At 47.6% G+C, this 23,634-nt stretch overlaps 3 protein-coding genes across 6 annotated transcripts in view; 2 read left to right on the top strand and 1 right to left on the bottom strand.

Moving 5' to 3' along the window:
• Nucleotides 1–3,009, top strand: part of ZNF385C (zinc finger protein 385C) — a 31,925-nt gene extending 28,916 nt beyond the window's left edge. The window contains exons 8-11 of the mRNA XM_012656650.1: nucleotides 866–1,159; nucleotides 1,632–1,828; nucleotides 2,155–2,265; nucleotides 2,773–3,009. Coding sequence (XP_012512104.1) covers nucleotides 866–1,159; nucleotides 1,632–1,828; nucleotides 2,155–2,265; nucleotides 2,773–3,009 — 839 coding nt within the window. The remainder of the gene's footprint in view (nucleotides 1–865; nucleotides 1,160–1,631; nucleotides 1,829–2,154; nucleotides 2,266–2,772) is intronic.
• A 1,179-nt stretch (nucleotides 3,010–4,188) lies between these two features.
• Nucleotides 4,189–8,659, bottom strand: NKIRAS2 (NFKB inhibitor interacting Ras-like 2). 4 transcript variants are annotated; one of them, XM_012656686.1, is made up of 5 exons: nucleotides 8,504–8,631; nucleotides 7,395–7,502; nucleotides 6,421–6,662; nucleotides 5,708–5,800; nucleotides 4,189–4,954 (listed from the first exon to the last, which is right to left on the bottom strand). In XM_012656686.1, the coding sequence occupies exons 2-5, from the start codon at nucleotides 7,486–7,488 to the stop codon at nucleotides 4,904–4,906; spliced, it is 480 nt and encodes a 159-aa protein (XP_012512140.1). In that variant the 5' UTR covers nucleotides 7,489–7,502; nucleotides 8,504–8,631; the 3' UTR covers nucleotides 4,189–4,903. The 4 variants fall into 4 exon arrangements, with proteins under 4 accessions (XP_012512140.1, XP_012512137.1, XP_012512139.1 ...); XM_012656683.1 differs by having other exon boundaries at nucleotides 4,189–5,800; nucleotides 8,504–8,659; XM_012656685.1 differs by having other exon boundaries at nucleotides 4,189–5,800; nucleotides 8,447–8,593.
• Nucleotides 8,660–11,366: 2,707 nt separating this feature from the next.
• DNAJC7 (DnaJ (Hsp40) homolog, subfamily C, member 7) overlaps nucleotides 11,367–23,634 on the top strand; it is a 30,450-nt gene continuing 18,182 nt past the window's right edge. The window contains exons 1-2 of the mRNA XM_012656687.1: nucleotides 11,367–11,720; nucleotides 23,125–23,213. Of these exons, the coding sequence (XP_012512141.1) occupies nucleotides 11,644–11,720; nucleotides 23,125–23,213 (166 nt within the window). The 5' untranslated portion in view covers nucleotides 11,367–11,643. The remainder of the gene's footprint in view (nucleotides 11,721–23,124; nucleotides 23,214–23,634) is intronic.

The raw sequence follows: 23,634 nt of genomic DNA on the forward strand, positions 1-23,634 counted from the left end.
CCTCTCTCCCAGCCTCTGGTGGCTGCGGCAGTCCTCTGCGTTCCTTGGCTTGTAGATGCATCTATGATCCCTGCCTCTGTCTTCACACCACGTTCTCCCCTGTGTGTCTCATGTCCACATGCTCTTCTTATACCGATACCAGTCACTGGATTAGTCCCTCCCTAATCCAGCATGACGTCACCTTAACTAATTTTATCTGCAAAGACCCTGTGTCCAAATAGGGTTACATTCCGAGGTTCCAGATGGACATGAATTTTGGGGGGAGATACTATTCAACCAACTACAGATCCTGATTTTTCTCTGCATACATAAGTTTCACTTGATTTTGATGAATCAGAGTATGTAGATTTTTGTGTCTGGGTTTTGTTCCTGTCATGTTCATCGACATTGTGTCCATAAGATTCACCCATGTTGCTGCATGTAGCTGCAGTTTGTTCTTTTTCGTTGCTATTAGCACTCCACGGCATGACCATACCACTGTTTTCAAAAAAGTTATTCTTTTGTTGATGGCCATTTGGATGGTTTTCAGTTTTATGCTATTATGAATCATGCTCTATAAACATTCTAGTGCATCTTTTTGGTGATTTCTGCTTATTTAATGGTTAGCAAATAACTAGGATATCAGGACTTCAAGGGCTTTCTGAGACTACTCTGTCCAATATTATAATTTCAGCTGGGGAAACTGAGGCCCAAGTCTGCCCAGTGAGTTAGTGGGAGAGTGGGGGCCCAGGATCCAGTGCTGGTCACCCCTCCACCAGGGACCCCTCCACCCTACCATGCCACCTCCATCGTCAGTGCTTGGAATCATGGTCCAGAGGATCATCTCGGGCCTCACACTCTCCTCTGATGCCTCCCATGCCCCCAGCAATTCCTGCAGCTCCTCCTCTCGGCCCTCCACTCCAGCCACCACTGACTCCAGACCCCGCACCCAGGGAGCCAGCCCATGCAGACCTCTTGGATGCTGCCTCCTCCTCCTCTTCTTCCTCCTGCCCACCTTGCTCCCCAGAGCCTGGGAGAGAGGCGCCGGGGCCTGACCCGGCGGCGGCTGCTGTGGAAAGCAGTGTGAGTGGGGAAGGCAGGAGTGAGAAGGGGCGCCTCTACTGCCCCACATGTAAGGTGACCGTGAACTCGGCCTCCCAACTTCAGGCTCACAACACAGGTCAGTGCCCCCAGGAGCTGGAGCCCAGGGGAGGTGGGGGACAGGCAGGCCTGTGTGCCCAGGTGCTTTACTCAAGGACTGGATAGCAGACGTGTTGTATGCAGCTGTTATTGGGCAGGCATTGCTGGGCGCCCCCGCTCATCCCTGGGGTGGGAGAATTGGGAAGAGGAGTCTGGGGCAGTAAGAACTGAAGGTCACTACATTTCTGAAAGGTCACTCCAGAGAAGACAGGAGATCCTTCCTCCCTCTCTCCTTAGATCAGAACCAGAAGGGATTGAAATTAGAGCAAAAGGGAAGCCAACCGGTTGCCCTGCGAGAAGGCCTTCCTTGGGGGAGGTTGGCATGAAAAGAGAAAGGCTGGGAGGAGAAATCCGACGTGGCTGGAGGGCAACGTGTGTGCAGAGCAGCCCCGAGGCAAAGGGGCCCTTGCAGCCCCTCTTCTGCGCTGACACACTTTCTTCCCTCCCTCCAGGAGCCAAGCACCGGTGGATGGTGGAAGGTCAGCGAGGGGCTCCCCGCAGGGGCCGGGGCCGCCCGGTGCCCCAGGGAGGGGCTGGACACAAGGCCAAGAGAGTGACAGGGGCCCGGGGTGGCCGGCAGGGGCCCAGCCCCCCTTTCCACTGTGCTCTCTGTCAGCTCCAGGTCAATTCAGAGACTCAGCTCAAGCAGGTGGGACAAGTGGGGCCAGGACTGGGGTTGGAGCCAGGGGTGGCGGCCGGGGCAAGGCAAGGCAGGAAAAGAGGGAGCCTGGAGAGAGAGGTGGGTAGAGCAGAGTAGGGAGGGCTGGTGGGGCAGGAGCAAGGCCAGCTGGCTGTGGGCTCCTTGAGGGTGAAGGCCAAGTCCTACCTCCCCTTCCCAGAGCCTACCCCAAGCAATGGTGCTTTGAACGTGTGAGTAGTGGGTAGAGCAAGGGTGAGAGAGTTGAGAATGACAGAGTAGTCTTGAGGTCCTTGGGCTTCCTAGTCTTGTCCCCAGTCTATCTGTCTGTTCATTAGCACATGAGCAGCAGGAGGCACAAAGACCGCCTGGCGGGGAAGCCCCCCAAGCCCTCCAGCCAGCACAGCAAGCTGCAGAAGCATGCAGCCCTGGCCGTGAGTATCCTCAAGGTATCTGTCTCCAGGCAACAGAGCTGGGACCCAGGTGGGGAGGGGAGACAGTGGGCTGGCAGTGGGGGGGGGGGGCAGCTGGGGGTGGGGAGGAAGGAAGCTGCCCAGCTCGGAGGCAGGGAAGGAGCTGGGGTTGGGTTTTTGGCTGTCCTGGGATCTGCCCAGAGGAATTTCCGGGGAGGCGGGCTTGGGTAGGAGCTGGGCTGGGGCAGGAACCTTAGGGTCCAGACTAAGGGGTGGGCGTCCATCTCCTAGAGACCATCCCCACCCCACCTGCACCCTCCTCCCTTCTCCCACCCCGAGATTTTCCTCCCTCTGGGCAGGAAGACAGGTGGTAGAGAAAGCCCTTCGGAATGAATGTTTGGGGGTGGAAAGGGAGGAGGATTTAGGTTTGGAACTCTAAAAGGCACGTTTTTCCTGCAGCAAAACACCCGAAGATGGGGCCCAGGGAGGGAGTGGGATTTTCTGGGTTACAGACTGTGTCCATTCCTTTTTTTTTCTGTGTAGTCTAAACTGGCCTTGCAGAAGCAACTCGCCAAGACGCTGGCAGCTCGCTTCCTACCCAGCCCACTGCCCACCACAGCCACTGCCATCTGTGCCCTGCCTGGGCCCCTGGCTCTCCGACCTGCCCCCACAGCAGCCACCACCCTATTTCCAGCTCCGCTCCTGGGCCCAGCTCTGTTTCGCACCCCAGCGGGAGCCGTCCGCCCTGCCACGGGACCCATCGTCTTTGCCCCATATTAGCCCTCACGGAGAGGCCAGGGCTGAGTTCCCAACAGCCACTCACCATCTCCTCCTGTCCACAAGATGCTTCCATTTCCTACATCCCACAGGGACTGCCTTCCACAGGCTAGGGGGTCCTGCCCGGACTGGGAAGGGCTGGCCTAGTTTTAAGGGCAGCTGCCTTTCCCTGTCTGGACCAGGGATTCAACCAGTAGCCCCCTAGTCCAAGGACCATCCCCACCTTCCTGTCCCAGGCCTTCTGGGCTAGTCCTAGGCTCCCCTGCACTTCCCAGCCTGATAAATCCCAAAGATCTATGCAAAATCCCAGCCCCAGCCATGGGGTGCTCTCATTTTCATGGACCCAAGACCTACACCCACATGGCCAGACTCTAGGAATCCTGGCTTCTACAAGCCAGCCTCACCCAGCCTGGGACAAGCCCATGACCTCCATGGCCAGGCTCAGGGCCTCACTGGATTCTCTGGAGTCACTGGAGATAGGGGATGGGGTCTCAGGCTGGAGTGGGCTCAAGGCTATCAGGACAAGGTGACCGTGGGGGTGTGGCAAAGGACCATGGAAAAGAAAGGGGGACGCAAGAGTCCCTTGATCAAGCAGTGCTGAGGTGGGACAGAGCCAAGGAAGTAGGGTGAGGGCTGGCTCTGAAAGCTTTTAGGAGCCTCATCTGTTCCAACAGGATGTAGCTAAAGTGGGGCTGGTGACAGCGATGTTCTGACTGGGCCCAATTTCAACAGAGGGAGTGACCCATCCCACAAAAGCTCTCCCTTCTTAGCCTTTCACTGAGTCCTCCTGAACCCCAGCTCTTGGGGGGGCGGTCACTGGGTCTCCCTCAGACCATGGACCCGGCTAACACTAAATCCCCCCAGGGGTCCCAAAGAAAGAGCTTCCCCTCCAACTCCCCACTCCTGGCCCCCAGCACTAAATTCAGCTTTCCCTCTTCTCAACCGGACCGGCACCCCACTGTGAAGCAGAGTGCTGGGACGCAGTCTGACACCCACTCGAGGGACCCATCTTCATGCGGTCAAAGGCAATGTCACAAACTCCATCCCACCCCTTACCCCACCATATGGGACTTTGCCAGTATCCACCTTGTATCTTGTTTTTTTAAAGATATTTCCAATGGGAGAACAAGAAAAAGGGGGGAGGGGAGGGAAACTTTTTGATAACAGCAGTTGTGGTTTTATTGTGTCCAAAGCATCAATAAATTAACTTGAAGCCCGAGCCTGTACATGTCCTGATCCTACTTGCCCAGCCCTGGGCACCTGCTCCGCTCACCTCTCCTGTCTTGGGGAGAAGGGGCGAGGACTGGAGGTTGCCTGGCTGCAGGGTCTCGCCCAGGCTGGGTGTGTGCACTAGAAGCACGAGGTGGGCACAGAAGTTGTGTGTTATAAGCTGGCTGTACAGCCGGTCTGAGCGTGTAGCCACCCTCTGAGCCCCGACGGAAGACCTGCCAGCTCCTGAGAAGCTGCTACTGGTTTGCCTTGTTCTGTTCAGGCATCTGAGGTAAGAAGGGCTTTAGAGGAGCACCTTGGCCAGCCTTCACCACAGCAGCAGGCAGGTAAATACAGGTCACTTTTAAACAGAAGTCCAGCCATGAGCTGAAAACCACCACAGGAAGGGATGAAGCCCAGCCCCACGGGCAAGAGAGGTCTGCAGGTTGGGCACTGAGCGGCCACTCTGGCAACCGAGTGGAAAGAGCACTCCCGCCCCCTGGTGGTTGGAGGGAGCGTTGTCCCAGCCGCCAGGGCTGGTGGGCTTAGCACCTTGAAGAGGGAGAGGCCACAGCTTTATAAAACCGTAGAGCTGGAGAGGATCCGGGAGATCAGCTAAGCAACTCCCGTCACCTTACAGATGAGAAAACTGGCGCCGAGAGGGGCAAGGTCTTGCTGGGTCACAAAGTCAGCTGGTCATCACTCCATTCCACCTCGACCAATGAGGCCTATCTGCTCCCTGAGCAGGAAGAGGAAGTGAAACAATTGGGGGTGGGAGCGGTGTTTAGAACAGAATTACACTCCCAGGAGGCTAGCTTCTTTCAGCCGGGGAAAGGACAGGAGAAAGGTCAGGGTGAGGGATGAGGAGCATGCCAGCATACACACACAATACCTGGACACTCCTCTAGTATCCAGGTGTGCGTGCGTGCAGTGTGTGTGTATGTATGTGTGTGTGTGTTTTATTGGCAGGAAGCCCAGAAGGTGGGACTCCTATAATAGGAACCCGACCCTAGAATGGGTACCTCTGCATGGTAGCTCTGCTTCCTGTCCAGAACAGATGGAAGGGACAATGACCCACAACTGCCCCAGGTGACAGAGGCAGATAGGATGAAAGCTGGGGGTGGGGGTGGGGAAGAGGCTGGATGTTTGAGGGGAGGGGGTGCTAACCAAGATTCTTTGCACTTCCTGGAGTTGAGAGGGAGCAAAAGTGGGCTTGCCTAGTGGGGAGCTCCCCTGCTGATCGGAAAGGACAGCTTGCCTGCCCCTCCCCACCTTTGCCCTCAGCCCATTTTCCAGAGCCCCAGAAGCTAGAATGGGGCTGGGAGAGTGAAGGAATGGCAGCTCTTCAGCCATCTAAGGAGCCGCTGCCCTTGTTCTTCCGGCTGAGGGGGAAGGCTGACTTGCTCTGGGGCTGGGTCATCTTGCTGGCCAGGTAAACAAAGGGCTCCAGGAGGGAGCGGCGGTCAGCCACCGACACCTCCCACAGCTTCACCTTCTCCGACTTGGCCCAGTGCTGAGCCACATCTGGGTCTACACGCCGCTGCTCCTGGAGATCACACTTGTTGCCAAGGACCACGATGGTGACCTGGGGAAGAGGGACAGTGTAGAGGCCTGTGGATAGACCATGGACCCAGGAACAGGTATAGGGGCTGGTAGCCACCTAGGAATTCTATGAGAGAAAAGTCTCAATGACTGATATCTCATCTCTTTCTACATTAGAAACCATTGATGAAGGAGAAGGAAATGGTTGTTTTTTCTTCTTCCTCTGTTCAAATTCTGGCCTCCATCTGGCCCTCCTCCCAGGAGTTCTATCACAAGCCCTATTGTAATCCATACATGCTCACTGCCTGCAGTCACTAGTTGTGGCTAAACAACTGGTGAGGAAGCACACCCAGAATACCTGTAGCTTAGAGGGGGATTTTGGAGACCAGAAGAGCCTTCATAGTTAAGAACACAGAACTGTCAAGAAGAAAGATTAGAGGAGGCTTCATGTGTTAGGTCAGGGACCCCATAAGCTAAAGAGAAGCCTCTTTGGTTGAGCAGCCTCAACACGTGGCCACCTCTGAGGTGAAGACACCCTCAGTGGCCTCTACCCCACCTTTAGCTCCTAATTCACCTCCTGGCAAATAAGTGAAGAATGGAGCCATGCCACAACCCCCAAAGCCAACCCAGGGCCCACGCTCTCTCGGAACCTAGGACACGCACCTCCTTCTTGTCCTTCGATTTGTCAATCTCCTTCTTGAGCAGCTCCACACGCTGAAAGGACTCTCGGCTGTCTGTGCTGTAGACCAGGACGTAGCCATCAGTGCAGGAGAAGCAGTGCCGGGGCAGTTCAGCCCCATCTCGGAGCCCCCGGGTGTCGTAGAAACGCACCTGCTCCCGCACACCCCGGTCCGTCTCAATGGAGCCCACATAGATGTCCTCCTGAGTCTCGATCATCTCAGAACCTGGGATAAAATGAGAAGACTGTTTGAAGTGGGGAGGGAAATAGGAGATGTGAGTGATGAGGACATCCTAACAGGCTGACCAGATAGGGAGAGAAAGGAATGTGGGGGCTGAGGAGTAGAGGACAGAGAATTTAGAGTCTGGCCAGGACTAAAATGATCTGGGGAAACAGACATTAATCTCACACTCATACCACGCTAAGCAAAAGTGTGACATGGGAGCTTGGCCTCCCTATCTTGTTTATTGGGTTTCCTCCCTCCAGATTTGTTTAATGTCGTAGAGTTGGCGTTTATGATATTTTACTCTTCAGGGTGCAAACACCGCCAGGAGCAGCTCTTAGCCTTTGCATATTGTGATCAAATCCTACTCCCTGGGTGAGGTATGGTGGCTCATGCCTGTAATCCTAGCACTCCAGAAGGCCAAGGCAGGAGGATTGCTTGAGGTCAGGAGTTCGAGACCAGCCCGGGCAAGAGTAAGACCCCATCTCTACCAAAAATAGAAAAATTAGCCGGGTGTGGTAGTGCACGCCTGTAGTCCCAGCTACTCAGGAGGCTGAGGCAGGAGGATAACCTGAGCCCAGGAGTTTGAGGTTGCTATGAGCTAGGCTGATGCCATGGCACTCTAGCCCAGGCAACAGAGAGAGACTCTGGCCCCTGCCCCCAAAAAACAAAAACAAATCCTACTCCTTATTCTTCAGTTTCTTCCACCATTCCCCTACCACCACCAACACTCACCCACTACATGGTTCCCATACAGAAGCTGCTCCAGGATTGAAGTTTTGCCCACAGATGCTTGGCCGCACACGACCACCTTGCAGCTCTTCCCCATGCTTGGCCTTCAACCTTAGGGAACAGAAGGACACTGAGTGAGGTGAGGGAAGAGAGGATCAAAACAGAAGGCAGATCTCCCATAACTGAGAGCCCAGGTTCTGCACTGACTGCGTAGCCTCAGAGATTCAGTACCTCCCTATCTAGCAGAGGGTATTGAACTGATCTATGTCCACTACTGGACAGTGAGCTGTATTTTATTCATCGTTGTTATTCTCAGTACATAGTCAGTATCTGGCACAGTGCAGATGCTCAGTTAATGTTGCTATAAGTGGAGAGGAGAGTCATTGGTTTAAAGAAACCACTAGCCAGGTTCCTTTCTGTGCACAGGATGTGGAGAGAAGGAATTAGTTAAGGGAGCTCAGCCCAAGTTCTTCTCTTCAACCATGACCCCATGGAGAAAGAAGCTGGAATAGTATCTTAAGCCACCTTCTATTTGCTTCCTGCAAATAGAAGCCACTCCCTTCTATTTGCAGGGAGCAAATAGAAAGGATGATTTGCTTTTCTCTATGACTTATGTGGACAATCAATCAATTCCCTCTAACCCCCAGTCAAGTCTATGGCTAAGAAGAAGAACATCAGAGAAGAGAGAAAGGAGTGAAGGAATCTAAGCAAAAAAGCCTTTGGAAAAGAGACAATTTTTGCTGCCCTTGGACTCAAAGACCCAGAAGAGAAAACCCAGACACAGAAACCCGATTTCTGAAGAGGCCCCAGAAAGAGATCTCCCCAAAGGCAAACTTCCAAACACAAGCTCCCCAAGAGCTTCGGACAGATTCCGCCCCCCCACCCCCGAAGAGCAGAGACAGAGACCAATTGCCAAGAGGGTCCCAGACAGAAACCTCTCCACAGGAAGCTCCTGACACAGGCCCTCTCCCCATATTGTGAGCCCCGCAATTAAGGGATACCCCAGGAGAGGCTGCCAGAGGGGTCAGAGGGAATAAGAGGCAGAGACCTGCCACCTTGAGAGGCGGAGGCCGATCCCGGCGCTGGACGAGCCTCGCCTCCCAGCTCCGCACCTCCCGGGGTCCCGCAGCACCAGCCGGGACCCTTGCAGCTCGCGGGGACGAGGGGCGGGGCAGCGCGCCTGCAAGCGCTCGGCTCTTGCTCGGGGGTCAGCTGGCTCCGTCGGGCCCCGCCCCCGCCGTGTGCCCGCCCCCCAGCTTCCGTCCCGCAGTACGAATTCCGGCGGCCGAGAGCGGACGCCGGCCACACAGCGCTCCCGGAGGCCGGAGGGGGAATGACGGCCAGGATCAGGCCTGTTGTGCGCGGGAGCATCAAGTTCTAGGCTCCGTGGACGTGGGTTGCTGTTCTGGTGTCTCTGATGCCAAATATTCACTCACTCTCTAAAGGCTGCCATAGTACTGTAACGCTTTTTTTACTCATTTACACATCAAATGCTTTCTGAGCACCTACCCTGTACCAGGTGCAGGGCCCCATGCTGAGAAAAAGCGGACAAGTTAGACACGGTGGCTGCCCATCAGAACTTCACCGACTGGAGGAGCTAGATAATAAGCCAACAGTTACAGTACACCATGGTGAGTAGTATTACAGAGGTGCTATGGGGGCACAGCAAAGGGGCATTTAACTTAGAGACAGAGGGCATTAAGGAGAAATTTCCGGGGGCGGTCACATCTGTGTTGAGGTTTGAAGGGATTGAGGGGAACAGGTGTGCTAGGATGGAGGAAAGATGTAAGAGTCATGACATTTTCTGGAACTACGAGTACTTGGGTTCAACATTGGTGGTAGAAAGGAGCCAAATAATCAGAGTGTTAGGCGAGAAAGGTCGAACTGATGGCAATGAAAAGCCATTGCCAATGAAGTTATGTGGTCAGTTTTGCATGTTAAGAAGGTCACTCTCGCAGAAGAGGGAAGATTGGAGAGAGATGAGACTGGGCCAATGAGGAGAATATTGTAGTATTCTGAGTTTTTTTGTATCTTTTATTTTATTTCTTTTTTTGAGACTGGGTCTCGCTCTGTCACCTGGGCTAGAGCACAGTGGCATCATATTAGCTTATTGCAACCCCAAACTCCTGGGCTCAAGCAATCCTCCTGCCTCAGCCTCCTGAGTAGCTGGGACTACAGGTGTATGCCACCAGCTGACTAATTTTTCTATTTTTAGTAGAGACAGGGTCTCGCTCTTGCTCAGGCTGGTTTCAAACTCCTTGCCTCAAGCAATCCTCCTGCCTCAGCCTCCCAAAGTGCTAGGATCACAGGCATGAGCCACCGTGCCCGGTCCTGTTTTATTTTTTATTTTTTAAGAGGTGAGGGTCTTACTATGTTGCCCAGGCTGGATTTGAACTCCTGGGCTCAGGTGATTCTCCAAACCCAGCCACGCAAGTAGCTGGGACTACAGGCGTGCACCACTGTGCCCCGTGTATTCCAAGTTAAAAAAAAAAAAATGATGAAAGTCTGAATTGGGATGGAAAGGAGATGCATTTGAAGGATAATTTGGTTGGCGAATCAACAAAACTTGTTGATGTATTGGAAGTCAGGAGTGAGAAAGAGGGAGGAGTTCCTATCTTCCATCTTTCTCATTTGATGCATGGTTGAATACATTCAACAAGATAAGGAATTCAAGAAAGTGAATCAAGGACATATAGCATTTTTTTCTGTTGTTGAGGGGAGGGGAGAGAATGAAAAATTCAATCTAAATATGTTAAGCCTTGGGGGTTTATGAAACATCCAAAAGATAGCTAGTAGATAGTTGGAAATACAGGTCTGGAACTTGGAAGAAAGGTCTAGGTTGGAGATATCAAGAGTTGAAAGTCATCTAAAGATGAAGTTAAAGCTGTGGGAGCAAATGAGTTAGCGTAGATATAGAGAACACAAAGTGGGAAGATGGTCAAAGACAAGTCTGCTAGATTTAGACTGTAGACTGTGAGCCACTGGCAGGCGAGCAGGTGGTCTGGTAGTCTTGTGCTCTCCCAACCTAGCAGAGCAGGCATTTTGGAAAAGGCAATATTGAATGATTGGCTGGACAAATGTCCCCAGCCACCCACCCACTCCAACCTAGTGAGCTTCTCCTATCCTTCCCTACCCAGTGGTCCGGGTGGTTTCAGCTCCCTCTGCACTGATAAGCCGGAACCATGAAAACAGGGTAGGGACATTGACAAATACTGTTTTTCTGGAGGAAGCAGGTAGATCCTTTTTAAATTCCCTTGCCCCCTTATTTTAGTTTTCCTTAGTTTTAAATTATAACTGCAAACTTCCCCAACTTAACCTCAGAAAGTCTCAATTTAATTCAACTCCATAAATACTGGTTTGGGTGAGGAAAGAACAACGAAGATGGTTGAACTGTGTCCTCGCCCCCTATGAGTTCCTAATCCCGACTGCATTCTGCAAGACAAGTGTGCTGAGCACGGAATTTATAGGAGAGGTGGAATACGGGGGACAATGAGGAGCAGGGACCTCACCCCGTGAGCTTCCTTATAAACTCCGGGGCACGGTCCGGGGCGCCATGTCATGCCAGCCTCCCTAGGCTTAATGCTGAGATGGCACTCCCAGGCGGCTGACATGAAAGCAGCCTCATAAAAGGGTCAGCGTCATTAGGGTGATGAACCAGTTGGTGCTTGGAGATTCGGGGGGATGAAAGGCGCCGGGTGAAGACGCCCTGCGTTCCCCTGGCTTGGCTGGGCAGGGCTTCCAGGGAACGATGAAAGCTAGGAGAACTGGGCTCAGTGTCTCTTCTTGCCGTTCCCGGGAGGAAGCTGTGGACACGCTCCAAGGTCGGGAAAGTAGCAGTGGGGACTCTTTCCCTCCAGAGTTTTGGTCACCTAGTCCCAACTTAACCCAGAATCCCCTGAGACTTACAGCAGACTCTCGAGGATTGGAAATTACTATGGCAACAAGGCTTTTGGAATACTGAAAAAAGCCAAACCCTAGAGAGGCTACACGCTGTTGTAATCCCCGTTTCCTACCCACGGGTAAAGTGGCGCCCCCTACGCACAGAAACCGTCCTTGGGCCCCCGCTCCGGCGCGGAGACCAACGTGGACCTCCGGGGGCGGGAGGCCACTCTGGCCCCAAGCGGAGCTTCTCGCTGGTAGACGGGCCCGAGGGAGCCCCTCTGGGCGCGGCGCCGCTGAGCTGCTCGATGCTCCAACCGGAAGTGCTCTTCACCGCCTGCCTCCCACCTGGCTCTCTGGTCCCGGCGGTAAGATGGCGGCTGCCGCGGAGTGCGATGTGGTAATGGCGGCGACCGAGCCAGAGCTGCTAGACGACGAGGAAGCGAAGAGGTAACCGGGTGGCAGGGTAATAGAGGGGACGAGCTTCAGCTCCGTTGCTCAGGGAAGCCCGTCCCTGCCAGGCTGCAGCCTCACAGCTATTGAGGCGATGCCCCGCCCTCCGCGAACACCCCCCCAATCTGAGATCAAGTCCAGGTGGAGCCCTTGAAGGGGTCTCTCGTGGGGGTCGGCCTTCCTCTCCCGCTTGCACCTGGCGGGGGAGCAGAAGTACGGCCTTGTTCTCCAGCTGCGGATAAGGTCGTCCTTATTGTGGAGGCCTGATTTCTGAGGCGTACCTCAGTGATCTGTTGTGAAGTGGGGGAGGCGGCGCGGCGTTGATGACGACTTCCTTGCATCGTCCTCGACCCCCGCCTTCTCTTGTTAACTTGTGTGCATTGTTGTCTGTCTGCACTTTCCATCTCCAAAGCCCTTGTTCCCTCATCCCGTTTCCCCCGGTAATTATGCCCCAGCTACCGCTAATCTGGGTCCGAGGTGATTGTGTGTATCAATTATTGACCTGGTCGCCCCCAAGTTACCCCAGAAGTCGAAGATAGCGAAAGGAGAGTGAGGGGTTTATCTCATGTTCTACACGTCAGATTCCTCTTCCCCCATCCCGCCTGGATGAGATCCTTGTCCCTTCCAGGACTGTATTTTCTTAAGTTAAGCAGCAAGAAGGAGGGCAACTGCTTGGGCGCTGTTGGCACTCCTAGGCAGCCGCAGTGGCTCGAGATTGCCAGTCGGGACTAGCCAAGGCAGTTGCTGAGTGAGTGGTTTTCGAGAACACTCTGGATTCTGGCAGCAGCTAAGCCAGGTTAGTGGAAGTGGGGGTGGAACACAGTTGTGGGTCATCATACTTGTTCTAACCCTAAAGCAGAATTGATGAAAAGGTTCTGGAAGTTTTGAGACGCTTCTTTATCACCTGCAGGTTAATTTGATCCTTTTGTTCAGGATTGACTACAATATCCTTAGTCTCCTCATATATTTTATTTCTTTATACCAAGCCCTGTATGTTTTCAGTCTGGGCAGTTTAAGGTGGTGATGTAGAATTAGTTCATGAGATCTAAAATCAGGATTTTAGATCTTTTCTAAGATTTTTACTATCCAAATTAGAAATATAAGAGGTACGCATGCACAGTGAATAGTTATCAAGCCAGTGTCTCACGTTCCTGACCTGTTGGGAGCTGAGAAGCTTAACAAAGTGTAATAAGTTAGAGATACCAGAGAAGCCATGATACCAGAGGCCAATCTCTCTCTTTTTGTAGTTTTGAGTTTTCATGTTGTTTCCTGCTGCTTTCCAGATATTTAAAGTTAAGCATCATTAGCTCATTTACATCATTAAGGAATTACAAAATGAGAAACAAAACTCCTCCCAACACAGCTTAAATGAATAATAGCAATATATTTGTATTTGGAAAGAGTTCAGTGGTTTTTTGTGCAATAAATAGGGACTTGACCATAGGTAGTTTTAAAAACTCATCCTACTCAGTGTAAACCTCTGATATAGAGTCCCTAATTTGGGTTTTATTCAAAGCCCTCTGTCTAAAGCAAATCTGTTTTCTTAAAAAAAAAAAAATCACAGCCTTAGAGGATATTCTATTATAAAATTGTAGTAAGTTAAGCTATATTAAGAAACATAAAATAGGTAATGCTGTAATGTGACTACATCTCACGAAATATATGATGTTTGGTAGCAGTACACCAAAATAATGGAGGGTGTTGACTTATGTTAACCACCTTATTTCATGGAGTTTAAGATGTCATTGATTGTAAAATGCGCAGTTATATCTCTCAGTAAGAAAACATAGGCCGGGCGCAGTGGCTCACGCCTGTAATCTTAGCTCTCTGGGAGGCCGAGGCTGGTGGATTGTTTGAGTTCAGGAGTTTGAGACCCCGTCTCTACTAAAATTAGAAAGAAATTAGCCGGACAACTAAAAATATATAGAAAAAATTAGCCGGGCATGGTGGCGCATGCCTGTAGTCCCAGCTACTCGGGAGGCTGAGGCAGGAGGATCGCTTGAGCCCAGGAGTTTGAGGTTGCTGTGAGCTAGGCTGACACCAGGGCACTCTAGCCTGGGCAACACAGTGAGACTCTGTCTCAAAAAAAAAAACATAAACTATGAAAAATGCATTCTTACCAAATAGACATATACTTCATATATTTATATAGAGCTCCTTTAGACATTAAAAACCATAGACGTTTATTATATACCACTTCTGTGCACAAATCAAAATGAAAACAGGTGAAATAAACAAAAAAATTAGTTTGACTTTTTGTCATCTAAGGCATCCTTAGCAAGGTAAACATTAGGCTCTGCTAATTTGAAAAGGCCTTGTTGATGATTTTCCAGTGCTGAAAATGGAGTGGAGATTTAGAAGCTTTGGAGGGAGGTGGTTTTATGTTTTTCATGTTTCCTGGAACCCTCCTGTGTAGGCATAGCAGAAGGCAGTGGAGGGACATCCCTTACAAATGCCCTTTTACTGTCTGGCTTGGTTAGAGTCATTTGGCTGAGTTCCTGTCTCTCTTGTTACAGTCCTACTACCAGTGCACTTAGGGACACAAGAGTTGATGAGTCTCTTGGGTTGTTGTTGTGAGGTCCAACAAGGAGTCCTTTCCTTCCTTACATTTCGGCTCAAGTGCACCCTGCTGCTGCTGCTGCTGCTGCTAAACTGTCACAGTCCCACAGGGGGCAAAATGAGAGGAGCTTTTAAGACATTGGACCTCATGGTGGCAGCATTTTAAATGGCTGCATGTTTTATTCTCCTTAGCTTTAGTGTCTCTAGAGAGGAAAGAAATGGATTTCAATTTTTTTTGCCTGTCATTCTGACAAAGTTATAGCAGCTAAGAGGCTGAAATAAAAGATGTATTAGCTGGCACTTCAAAATCATGAAGATTATTTGTTTCTCTTTGCCCACCAGAACAGATTAAGCTACTTAGGAATCAGAAGGTTAAATTTCAGAAGTTTTGCATTTCAACTAACTTTCCTGGGAAGTTGCTGACTCCTTTACCTAAAACGTGAATACCTTAAAGCTTTCTGGGCTGGGGAGCAGCTTGGTCTCTATAGGTAGCCTTTTATCATGGGAAATGTGAGGGGTTTCAGGTATCTCAGTGTATACCTGGACAGTGAGGTCTAAAAGAATCAAGGAAGCCATACCGTGAGGAGCAGGGACATCTTTACCTGATTCCTTGAGCTGATAATTGTAACTTCTCTGTATCTGTCTTCCTGGTGGATCAAACAAGAGCAATTGTTCATACGCCTTTTCTTAGTATGTAGATATTGTAAACTCTTTGTGGATTAGCATTTTGCCTTTTATTTTTCTATCCATACTACTAGTGGGAAGAACTAAACCCTGAATCCACATCCCAGGGTATGCTGTAGTTGCTATTTGTTCGCTGCAGCTTCTTGGGGCATTTTGGAGTTCCTGGCCTTACTTAGCTGAAGACCCTGTGGGCATGCCTTTCCTCTCAACCCCCTTTCTTACTTACCGTGTTTTAAATTCTTAGGAATTCATAATCCTAATCTGCCTCTAGAAGTTTCAGGGCAGGCAGCTAGACATTTCAGGAAGCGTACAAGCTGAATGGGAATTTATCTTTGACTCTCAACCCAAATCAGTGAGAAACACTTCATTTTCATTTTGGTATGCTTTAAGTGTGGTCAAAGATGAAGAAATGGGAGATGGGGGAAATGAAATGAGTCATAGTTTAAGAAAGGGATAAACTTGGGAATACAAAATCCTGAATACGGGCAAATTAATTGAACCTTGATACTAACAAGTGGCAAATTTGTTAGATGATCATAACTGGAGTAAAGGTAGTAAACCGAGGAAGGTTCTCTCTTACTGCTTTAGTTAGATCCACATATTAGCCAGTGCCAGGGAAACTGACCAATTTTGAGAAAATGTTGGGCTAAGTGAGTGGCAGTTGCTCTAGAGTCTAGGCTAGTCCCAACGACCAGAACTCTGATTGGCTGAAAGCCCATCCTTATTGTACATTCCAGCCAATCAGGGATTAGTTTAGTCATTGAGGCCAGTATTTTATTAAATAAAAGTTTTTAAAAGCCGAGTACTGGGCACTTCCCTTTGCCCTCTTTCTCTAGGACTTTGGAAGATTGGAGAACAATGGTCAGCGGCTGCCTAGGTGCCTTGTGGCCTGATGCACAGTCCCACTGAGAACCCATTTTTGTTTACTCCACTAATGTTTGGTCCCCTTTCTCCAGTGCTGAGTGATGTGGAAGTTACTTAGAGGTGGTTCCAGGTATTCTTTCAAACTGAATTTCAGCAGTAAGAGCAGGATTCAGAGTATAGTTAATACAGTAGGCTATTCATTTTATTGGAGTGACAGTTTTTTCCTTCCCCCAACCAGATCAAAATGGCAGTTCCTGTGTTTTACCCCACCGTTGGCAGGAGTGTGAATGGTCGAGGCTTTTGAAAATGCTAGTAAGAGAAATATACGACTTTCAAAGCCTGACTCTGAGACCTAATATTCTATTGGCACGTGACTTACAGTTTTTGTGGGGAGGCTAGATTTTCAGATAAGCTGTGTTAACCATCTCTCTGATTCTAATATGATTTTTGGCGAGGGTGTGAGGGACAAACAGGACCCTCTCTTGTTTTTGGAGTTTCTGTCCTGAGAGTTCTTCCTTGGACAGTTTGCACTGAAACTACCTGTTGAAATAAGCAATCAAGAGAACTTAGAGAAACAAAATACCAGTTGACAATCCAGGCTCCCCACTCTGGTTCCCACTCCACCCTCCTCCCTCATCCCCCTCCAAAAAAAAAACTCAGAAAAATTTTTACAAGTTTTCTTAATTGTACTTCCTCAGTTCTAGATTTTCAATGGGTACTGGTGTCCCCATAAGTGTAGTGAGAAGTGTCACAGAATGGGGAACCAAGGGATGGAAAATGGTGGGTTTGGGGATATGTTATGAAAACAAGCCTCTGGCTAGTGCTGAAAAATCAGTGACATGTGTCCTCAGAGCAGCTTCAGAGAGGCTTGTTTCTCTGAAGTAGTTTTATAGTTGAATCTCCTCTCCCCAGGGATAAAAGAAGGTTAGGTAGATGCCATAGATTGTGACACCTCTCATTTAAGAACTAGCATAAATTTAAAATTCACAATTGAGGCATCTGTTTCTGAGTGAATATCCTGCCTGCGGTGGTAGGATTTCTGACAGGATTGGATTGGTGGATTGCTTTTTCCTCACTGAATAAGACAGAGAACTCCAGCTCGCTGCCTGGTGTCCTTCCCTGCTGGAGCAGTAGAGAGTGCTGCTGCTTTGTAGAGGCTTGATCTGTGACTTCTCTTGGTGCATCTTGGGTCCCTCCTGGCTCTGCCTATTGAGGCTTCCCCTTGAATGTCCACACACAGAACAATTTGAACTGGTGTGTTAAGGAATTTTCTTCATCTTTGTCTTCCACCTTGCCTCTTTTGTTGGGGGGAGGGTGTAGGGGGTTGTTTTAATTGTGCTTTAAAGTGAAAGCAGAAGTTGTCTATTCTGTAGGAAACTGGGTAGTAAGCTGCGTAGCAGGCAGTTTGCTAACAGCTAGCAGTTGGATAGAGCCCCCATCTGTTTTCTCTGGACAGTTACGAAGCATCCAGCATACAGTACCTTGCAATATTTGTGAAATTGTTCCAAGTTGTATATGCCTTCCACTTATCTGTGTGAAACTTACATTGACATTTCACTCCTAGATTAGTAGAAGATTTAAAAGAAAGAAAGAAATGAAATAACTTGCTTTTGCTAAGATGGAATAGAAGTCAGGCTCCTGGGCTTCTTTTACTTTATTCTCTCATGAAGGTCAGAGAGAGTACAACATGAAACAGGCCCTGTGACATGCCACTGGGGACAAGAGGTCTTGGACTGTGGGAAGGAGGAAGGAATTTCTACTCTGAGACTGGCCAAGATCCCATAAATTCTGAAGGGTGGAGGACATTTCTAGATGAACGGGCAACTAGTAAATTTGACTTAAAAAAAAAAATGGAGCACAACAATCATAGAGTAAGGTGACATTTTGGAAGTAGTGAGTATAATGTAATGCATAAAGGATATTTGACTCATTGGCAGTATAAAGTATTATTGTTAATGGCCTGAAGGGGAAAAGAAGGAAGAGAAAGACATCTTCTAAAGTTCTTACTGCCAATAAAATATTCCCAAAAGTCAAAAGCTGCTAAGCCTCTATTCTAATGAAAAAAATCATTTTGTCCTCAGCTGTAATTTTAGCAAAACTAGATTTTTTTCCCTTCAACTTCAGGAATAGCAGAATACATCAAGAAAATGCAAACAAAAAACAAAAAACCTGAAAACCCACAAACAGAAAATTCATTCAAGCTACTGCATCTGTTTTGATTTAAACTATTATTAATGCTATTGGAAGAGCTTAACTTTATTAAAAAATTCTAGCCAAATAATTGAAATAAAAGCAATATAGCGTATTTTTTGTCATACAGAAATCTAATCAGCATTTGCTAGGTTACACATGTTGCAGAGTGGTGAAACCGTGCTGGTCCTTATTTTTCGTGCAGTGGGGTGGAATAAATCTTAACATTATGTGGTACAAATGATGAAGAATCTCATAGTTTTAATAATCTACAAACACATGGTATGTCATACAGTTCCAGAGAGAACCCTGCCATGTTAAGGACATTTAAAAAACTATCATCCAATTAAGCCTGCATTAGTGGAGGCCCACGAAAGTTTCTGAGTGCCTATTTAATTGCTAAAAATTAGACTAGTTGGCCTAAGGCAGAGATTTTGCTTAAGTGTTCAACTTGGAAGTATTTAGAGAGAAAATGGAAATTTTTATAGGGCATCTAATTTGGGGCACATTGCAATGTCAGCTGTGGTGTTTTAATGTGTTTTTAATTTAGCTGAGCTGTAAATGTGCAAAGGTGGCTGCCAATCATAGGCCCAAGTTGTCTGATTTGATCACATGATGCTGAGCCCTGCTAAGACCTGTGTGATACCAAACGACTCCCTTGGAAGTGTGTGTTGGAGTAATTAGCATCAGCAATGAATGAATGCTGAATTGGGAGGGAGAGAATGTAACTCCCAATGCATGTTCAAAGGATTTTAACCCACATATAGTGTAGAAGAGCAGTTTTCTTGCTGGTAAGGGAGGTGATGGAAACATTTTACAATAGCAAAGTAGAACAAGAGTGGGATATATTCTCCAAAGGCCAGGCCCTCCAGTGCTGATCCTGTTGTGGGAGATCCTCCCATTATACATCCAGAGCAGACAGATTGTTTTGAAAGCCTTTTTTTCAGTAGTTGTTTTCATAAGAATTTGTTGTTATCGATTAAAGTGAAAGAACTGGATTGGTGGAGGTATAGTCATTCCCAGCATCCCTTGGTGAATCAGAGCTGTGGACCTTATTCTGCTTAGACTTGACCCAAGGATTGGAGGAGAAACTGGATAAATCAGTTTTAATTTAAAAACCTTGACACTAACAGGATCTAGAGGGAAAAAAACGGGCTTCTAGGAGTTAGGAAACCTGTGCAGTTACCTTGGGTGTCTCAGTAGCTCTTCCTCTGCTAGAGGACAGGTGAAATTATTGCCATCACCACTACCGAAGGCCATTTGAAAATCTTCATTGGAAATGCTTTGAAAATCTTAAAAAGCACTAGAGGTATATTTGCCATGGTACTATATTTCAGGGTTTAGTCTGAATTTAATTTTGTAGCCACAGAAAATAATCTATCGGTTAGTTTACTCCCTTGGGAATCCTTTCCTCACTCCTGCTCTTTTTTTAATTGGTCCAGGTGAACCTAATTAATCCTAATTCTTCTTTCTCAGTACTGATGTGTTTCAGTAGGTACATGTTGTAACCTCACTTGGTTATCAAATGAGTCGACCCTGGCAGTGAGTGGAGTGACAGATGCTACCACAGTGCCCTCAATTCCAGTGTTAACCAGCTCTTCTCCTTCTTTTCCAGTCCCACGCCCTTGACATCTCATCCTTCAGCCCCGTTGCTGTGAGGGCAACTTGAACAAGCTTCAGCCCTTTCTCAGACTCCCAGGGCAGAGCTTGAATGGGTTTAACCCTGGAGTTGTCCCTGATGCAGCCTGTTCAGTTCTTGCTGCTGCCATGCTGTATTCCAAAGATCCACTCTTTCCTCACCTGGTCTCTCGGGGTCAGGCCCATGGGTTAAAGCTTGTTGCATATTTTGTGGGGAGGTTCAAAATGAAGGGGGAATTCCACTTTGGGTGTTGGACCTGGAGGCAAAAAATAAGCATTCAATCTAAAAGCACTAAGTGCCCATTGTTTAGGCAGCTGTTAATCAGCCATGTTTCTGTGAAAATAAGTCCTTTACATGAGGCAGTTGTGTGGGAATAGCTAATTCTGGCCTGATGCTGTGCAGTGTGAGGTTAAAAACATGGTAACTTGTCACAACACAATTCTTCTTGTTCTTTCTGCTGTGGGCTGACTCTACATTACTTGCTTTGTTTGCTCTAGAATGGAATCTACTCACCATTTACTAAAATAAAATGCATTTCTTGGGGGAGGCAAAGTCCAGGTCATTAGATCTTTCATCTTAAAGAGAAAGGAGCCCTGCTCCCTCTGTGACTAATTGTTAGGAATGTCATTTAGCTCGTTTAAATCCAGATTTCAGTTCTGAGGTTGCATTTTATATGCTGGGGCTATTTTGTGTCTTAGTTTAAAGGAATTTATGTTTATTGTCCTCATTTTATTCCCAGTGGTACAGGTTGATTTTCAAAGTATTTAGCAGTAGGTAGAGGTGAGCATCAGAAAGAAAACTTAGCACAGTAGAAAGTGTATAAGCTTTGGAATCTGACAAGTGTGGGTCACATCCTGATCTTGGGCTAGTTATTTAACCTCCAAGCTTTAATCTCCTCCTTTGAAAAATGAGAATGATGAAACTCACTTGACTAGTTATTTAGAGAGGATAATGTATGGAAACTCCCTGTCCTCAATAATTATTAGTAAATTTTCCACAGAAATCATCCTTGATATTTTTACCAGAAGTCAATGCTGAACTCGCCTCCATGGGAGTAGTGTTTCAGGAAGGGAGGGGCACCTTTCAGTAGCTCGAGAGATTGTTTCACTTTTGACTAACAAGCTTTATACTGCTGACACAGTGTCCAAGTGCCTAGATGTCTATTCTTAGCCACTAGCCTACTGAAGGGGAGGCTAGATCTCAGATACAGTTTGGGCCTAGCGTCTGCTTTGGAATTTACTACTCCATTTCTTCACAACATTTTAACTTAACTTCTGAAATGCAATTTGGGGGAAGCTCTTTCTTCAAATCCCTTGGCATGTATGCTCTTAAAAGACAGGCTCCTCAGAGTTTTTATAGTACTTTGCTTCATTTAGAGTTACAGAATGGTATACCATTTAGTAAGATTTCAGTTAGTCCTTTAAGTCGTGCAGTTGGGGGATCCTTCTTGAAGACTTTTAATAGCAGACGGCCTCTTTACAGCATTGTGACAGTTGATATAATGAAATTAATCAAGCAGATTTATGTCCATCACAGTTCAGATCTGTTCACGTTTATAGGTCCTTCCCATTTCCTTCTCCTTTCTTCTAGTAGCCTTTTCATATTAGTATGGCTTGCCAGGACTGTGATGGAGAAGAACGGAAGGGGGGAGGATCACCTCAATAAAAGATGGGTGACTTTGCCAGTTTTGTAGTTCAAAATATGTAAGTAAATAAATCACAAATCTCCCCAATGCCAGTGTCCATAGAATCAAGCTGTAAACTCCCATACTGTCACTAAGGTTAAGAACTATGACTTTCATCCCCACTTCACACAACCCTGAACTGAGTTCTTTTTTGTGTGTATTTGTGAAGGACAGGAAAAGAAACAAAGATTCTTCCTTATAACAAAAATGTTCAAGTATTTAGTTACGTTACAGAAATCATTTCAGTAAAGAATTATCTTTGTCACTCAGGTTTGGGCAGTAGAATGATTTTGGGTATCTTTGATAGAGCTAACTGATTTGTTTTTTTTAAAACACTATTGGGGCCGGGTGTGATGGCTCACGCCTGTAATCCTAGCACTCTGGGAGGCCAAGGGAGGTGGATTGCTCAAGGTCAGGAGTTCGAGACCAGCCTGAGCAAGAGCGAGACCCCGTCTCTACTAAAAAATAGAAAGAAATGATCTGGACAACTAAAAATGTATACATAGAAAAAATTAGCCAGGCATGGTGGCACATGCCTGTAGTCCCAGCTACTTGGGAGGCTGAGGCAAGAGGATCGCTTGAGCCCAGGAGTTTGAGGTTGCTGTGAGCTAGGCTGACGCCACGGCACTCTAGCCCGGGCAACAGAGCCAGACTCTGTCTCAAAAAAAACAAAAAAAACACTATTGGTCATGTCTGATTTGATTCCAGTTACTTGGTCAAGAATGTAATACCGAATTATATAACATTGTTTCTTTAGGAAAGTATATTTTTGTCTAATGGCACAGTTTCAAAAAATCAATCTTTGAGCCTAGTCAACGTGGTGAGACCCCGTCTCTACAAAAAATAAGAAAAATTAGCTGAGCATAATCCTAGCTACTCAGGAGGCTGAGGCAGGAGGCTCGCTTGAGCCCAGGAGTTCCAGGCTACAGCCTGGGTGACAGAATGAGACCCTGTCTCCAAAAAAAAAAAAAAAGATCTTTGGGGTAGGGGAAAAATTTTTCATGTAACTCACTTGCTGAATATACAAGGTGCTGGAGGGATGGTAAAGGGGGCATTAAGTACTCACATAGACATCGTGGGCAGAGGGAACACCAGTAGATGGGTACTCCTAGCGTGGCACTAGCAGCCTGTACCTCATATGTCCCTGTCATCCAAGTTCCTAATCTCTGCTGTCACTCAACTCTGCTCCCATCTTAAACACCAATATGCTATGCTTTTAACTCATTGGCCACCTGCTTTTGCTCTGCTTGTCCTTCAGGTGACAAACACATAAGCCACTTCAGGAGTCTAAATCATTAAAATTCTTAAGGATGTGACCCATTTCACGTTGAGAAATCAGTTGCCCCTGAATGGAATTACCTGTAACCAGTTTTTCTGTAAGTTTACAAAAAAAAAAAAAAAAAAAAGCAGCAGTCGTGACACAGCGGAAAGGAAATAGATACAAAAATTCAGTTGCTGTGAGAGAATGTCTAAATTTGCCTGTCCTGCAGAAGGATGACTGCAGGCAGGAATGGCAAAGCAGGGCAGGCAACATGAGAGGAGTTTTCTTGATTTAGTTTGAATGTATCTAAGTGACAAAAAATAGCATCTGAAGAACTTACATTCTTTTATTAGCACCTCCTTTTGGTCCATCAGCCTATTGAATAAATCTATAAATTCCTTCAAGTATCACACTAACTTTCTGCTCATTGTGCCAGGGGCTGCAGACCAAAGATTGCTCCTATAGGATTACAGGGGTTATTCTCTACATGTGGTAATATGATTTTCTCTTTCCTTTTCAGAGAAGCAGAGTCTTTCAAGGAACAAGGAAATGCATACTATGCCAAGAAAGATTACAACGAAGCTTTTAACTATTATACAAAAGCCATAGGTGAGAAGGACCTGATACTTACGCTAGAAAATACTTATTTGCCAAATACTATTATAAATAGCTTCTCTTGAAAAAGTAACATTTTGCTTATTGGCTTGATAATTGTTACTATGTGGACTCCTGCTTAATGATCTCATGAGTGATAACTTTCTAGCTGGAGCAAGTAGATTGTCTTTTGGTGAATCAAAGGCAATTCCAGAAATACTGAACGTTATGGCAGAAAAACACCCACCCACCCACCGGCCAGGCACAGTGGCTCACGCCTGTAATCCTAGCTCTCTGGGAGGCCAAGGCGGGCAGATTGTTTGAGCTCAGGAGTTCAAGACCAGCCTGAGGAAGAGCGAGACCCCGTCTCTACTAAAATTCGAAAGAAATTAACTGGACAACTAAAAATATACAGAAAAAATTAGCTGGGCATGGT

Source organism: Propithecus coquereli, unplaced genomic scaffold (assembly GCF_000956105.1).
Source record: "Propithecus coquereli isolate 6110/MARCELLA unplaced genomic scaffold, Pcoq_1.0 Scaffold515, whole genome shotgun sequence".
NCBI lineage: Eukaryota > Metazoa > Chordata > Mammalia > Primates > Indriidae > Propithecus > Propithecus coquereli.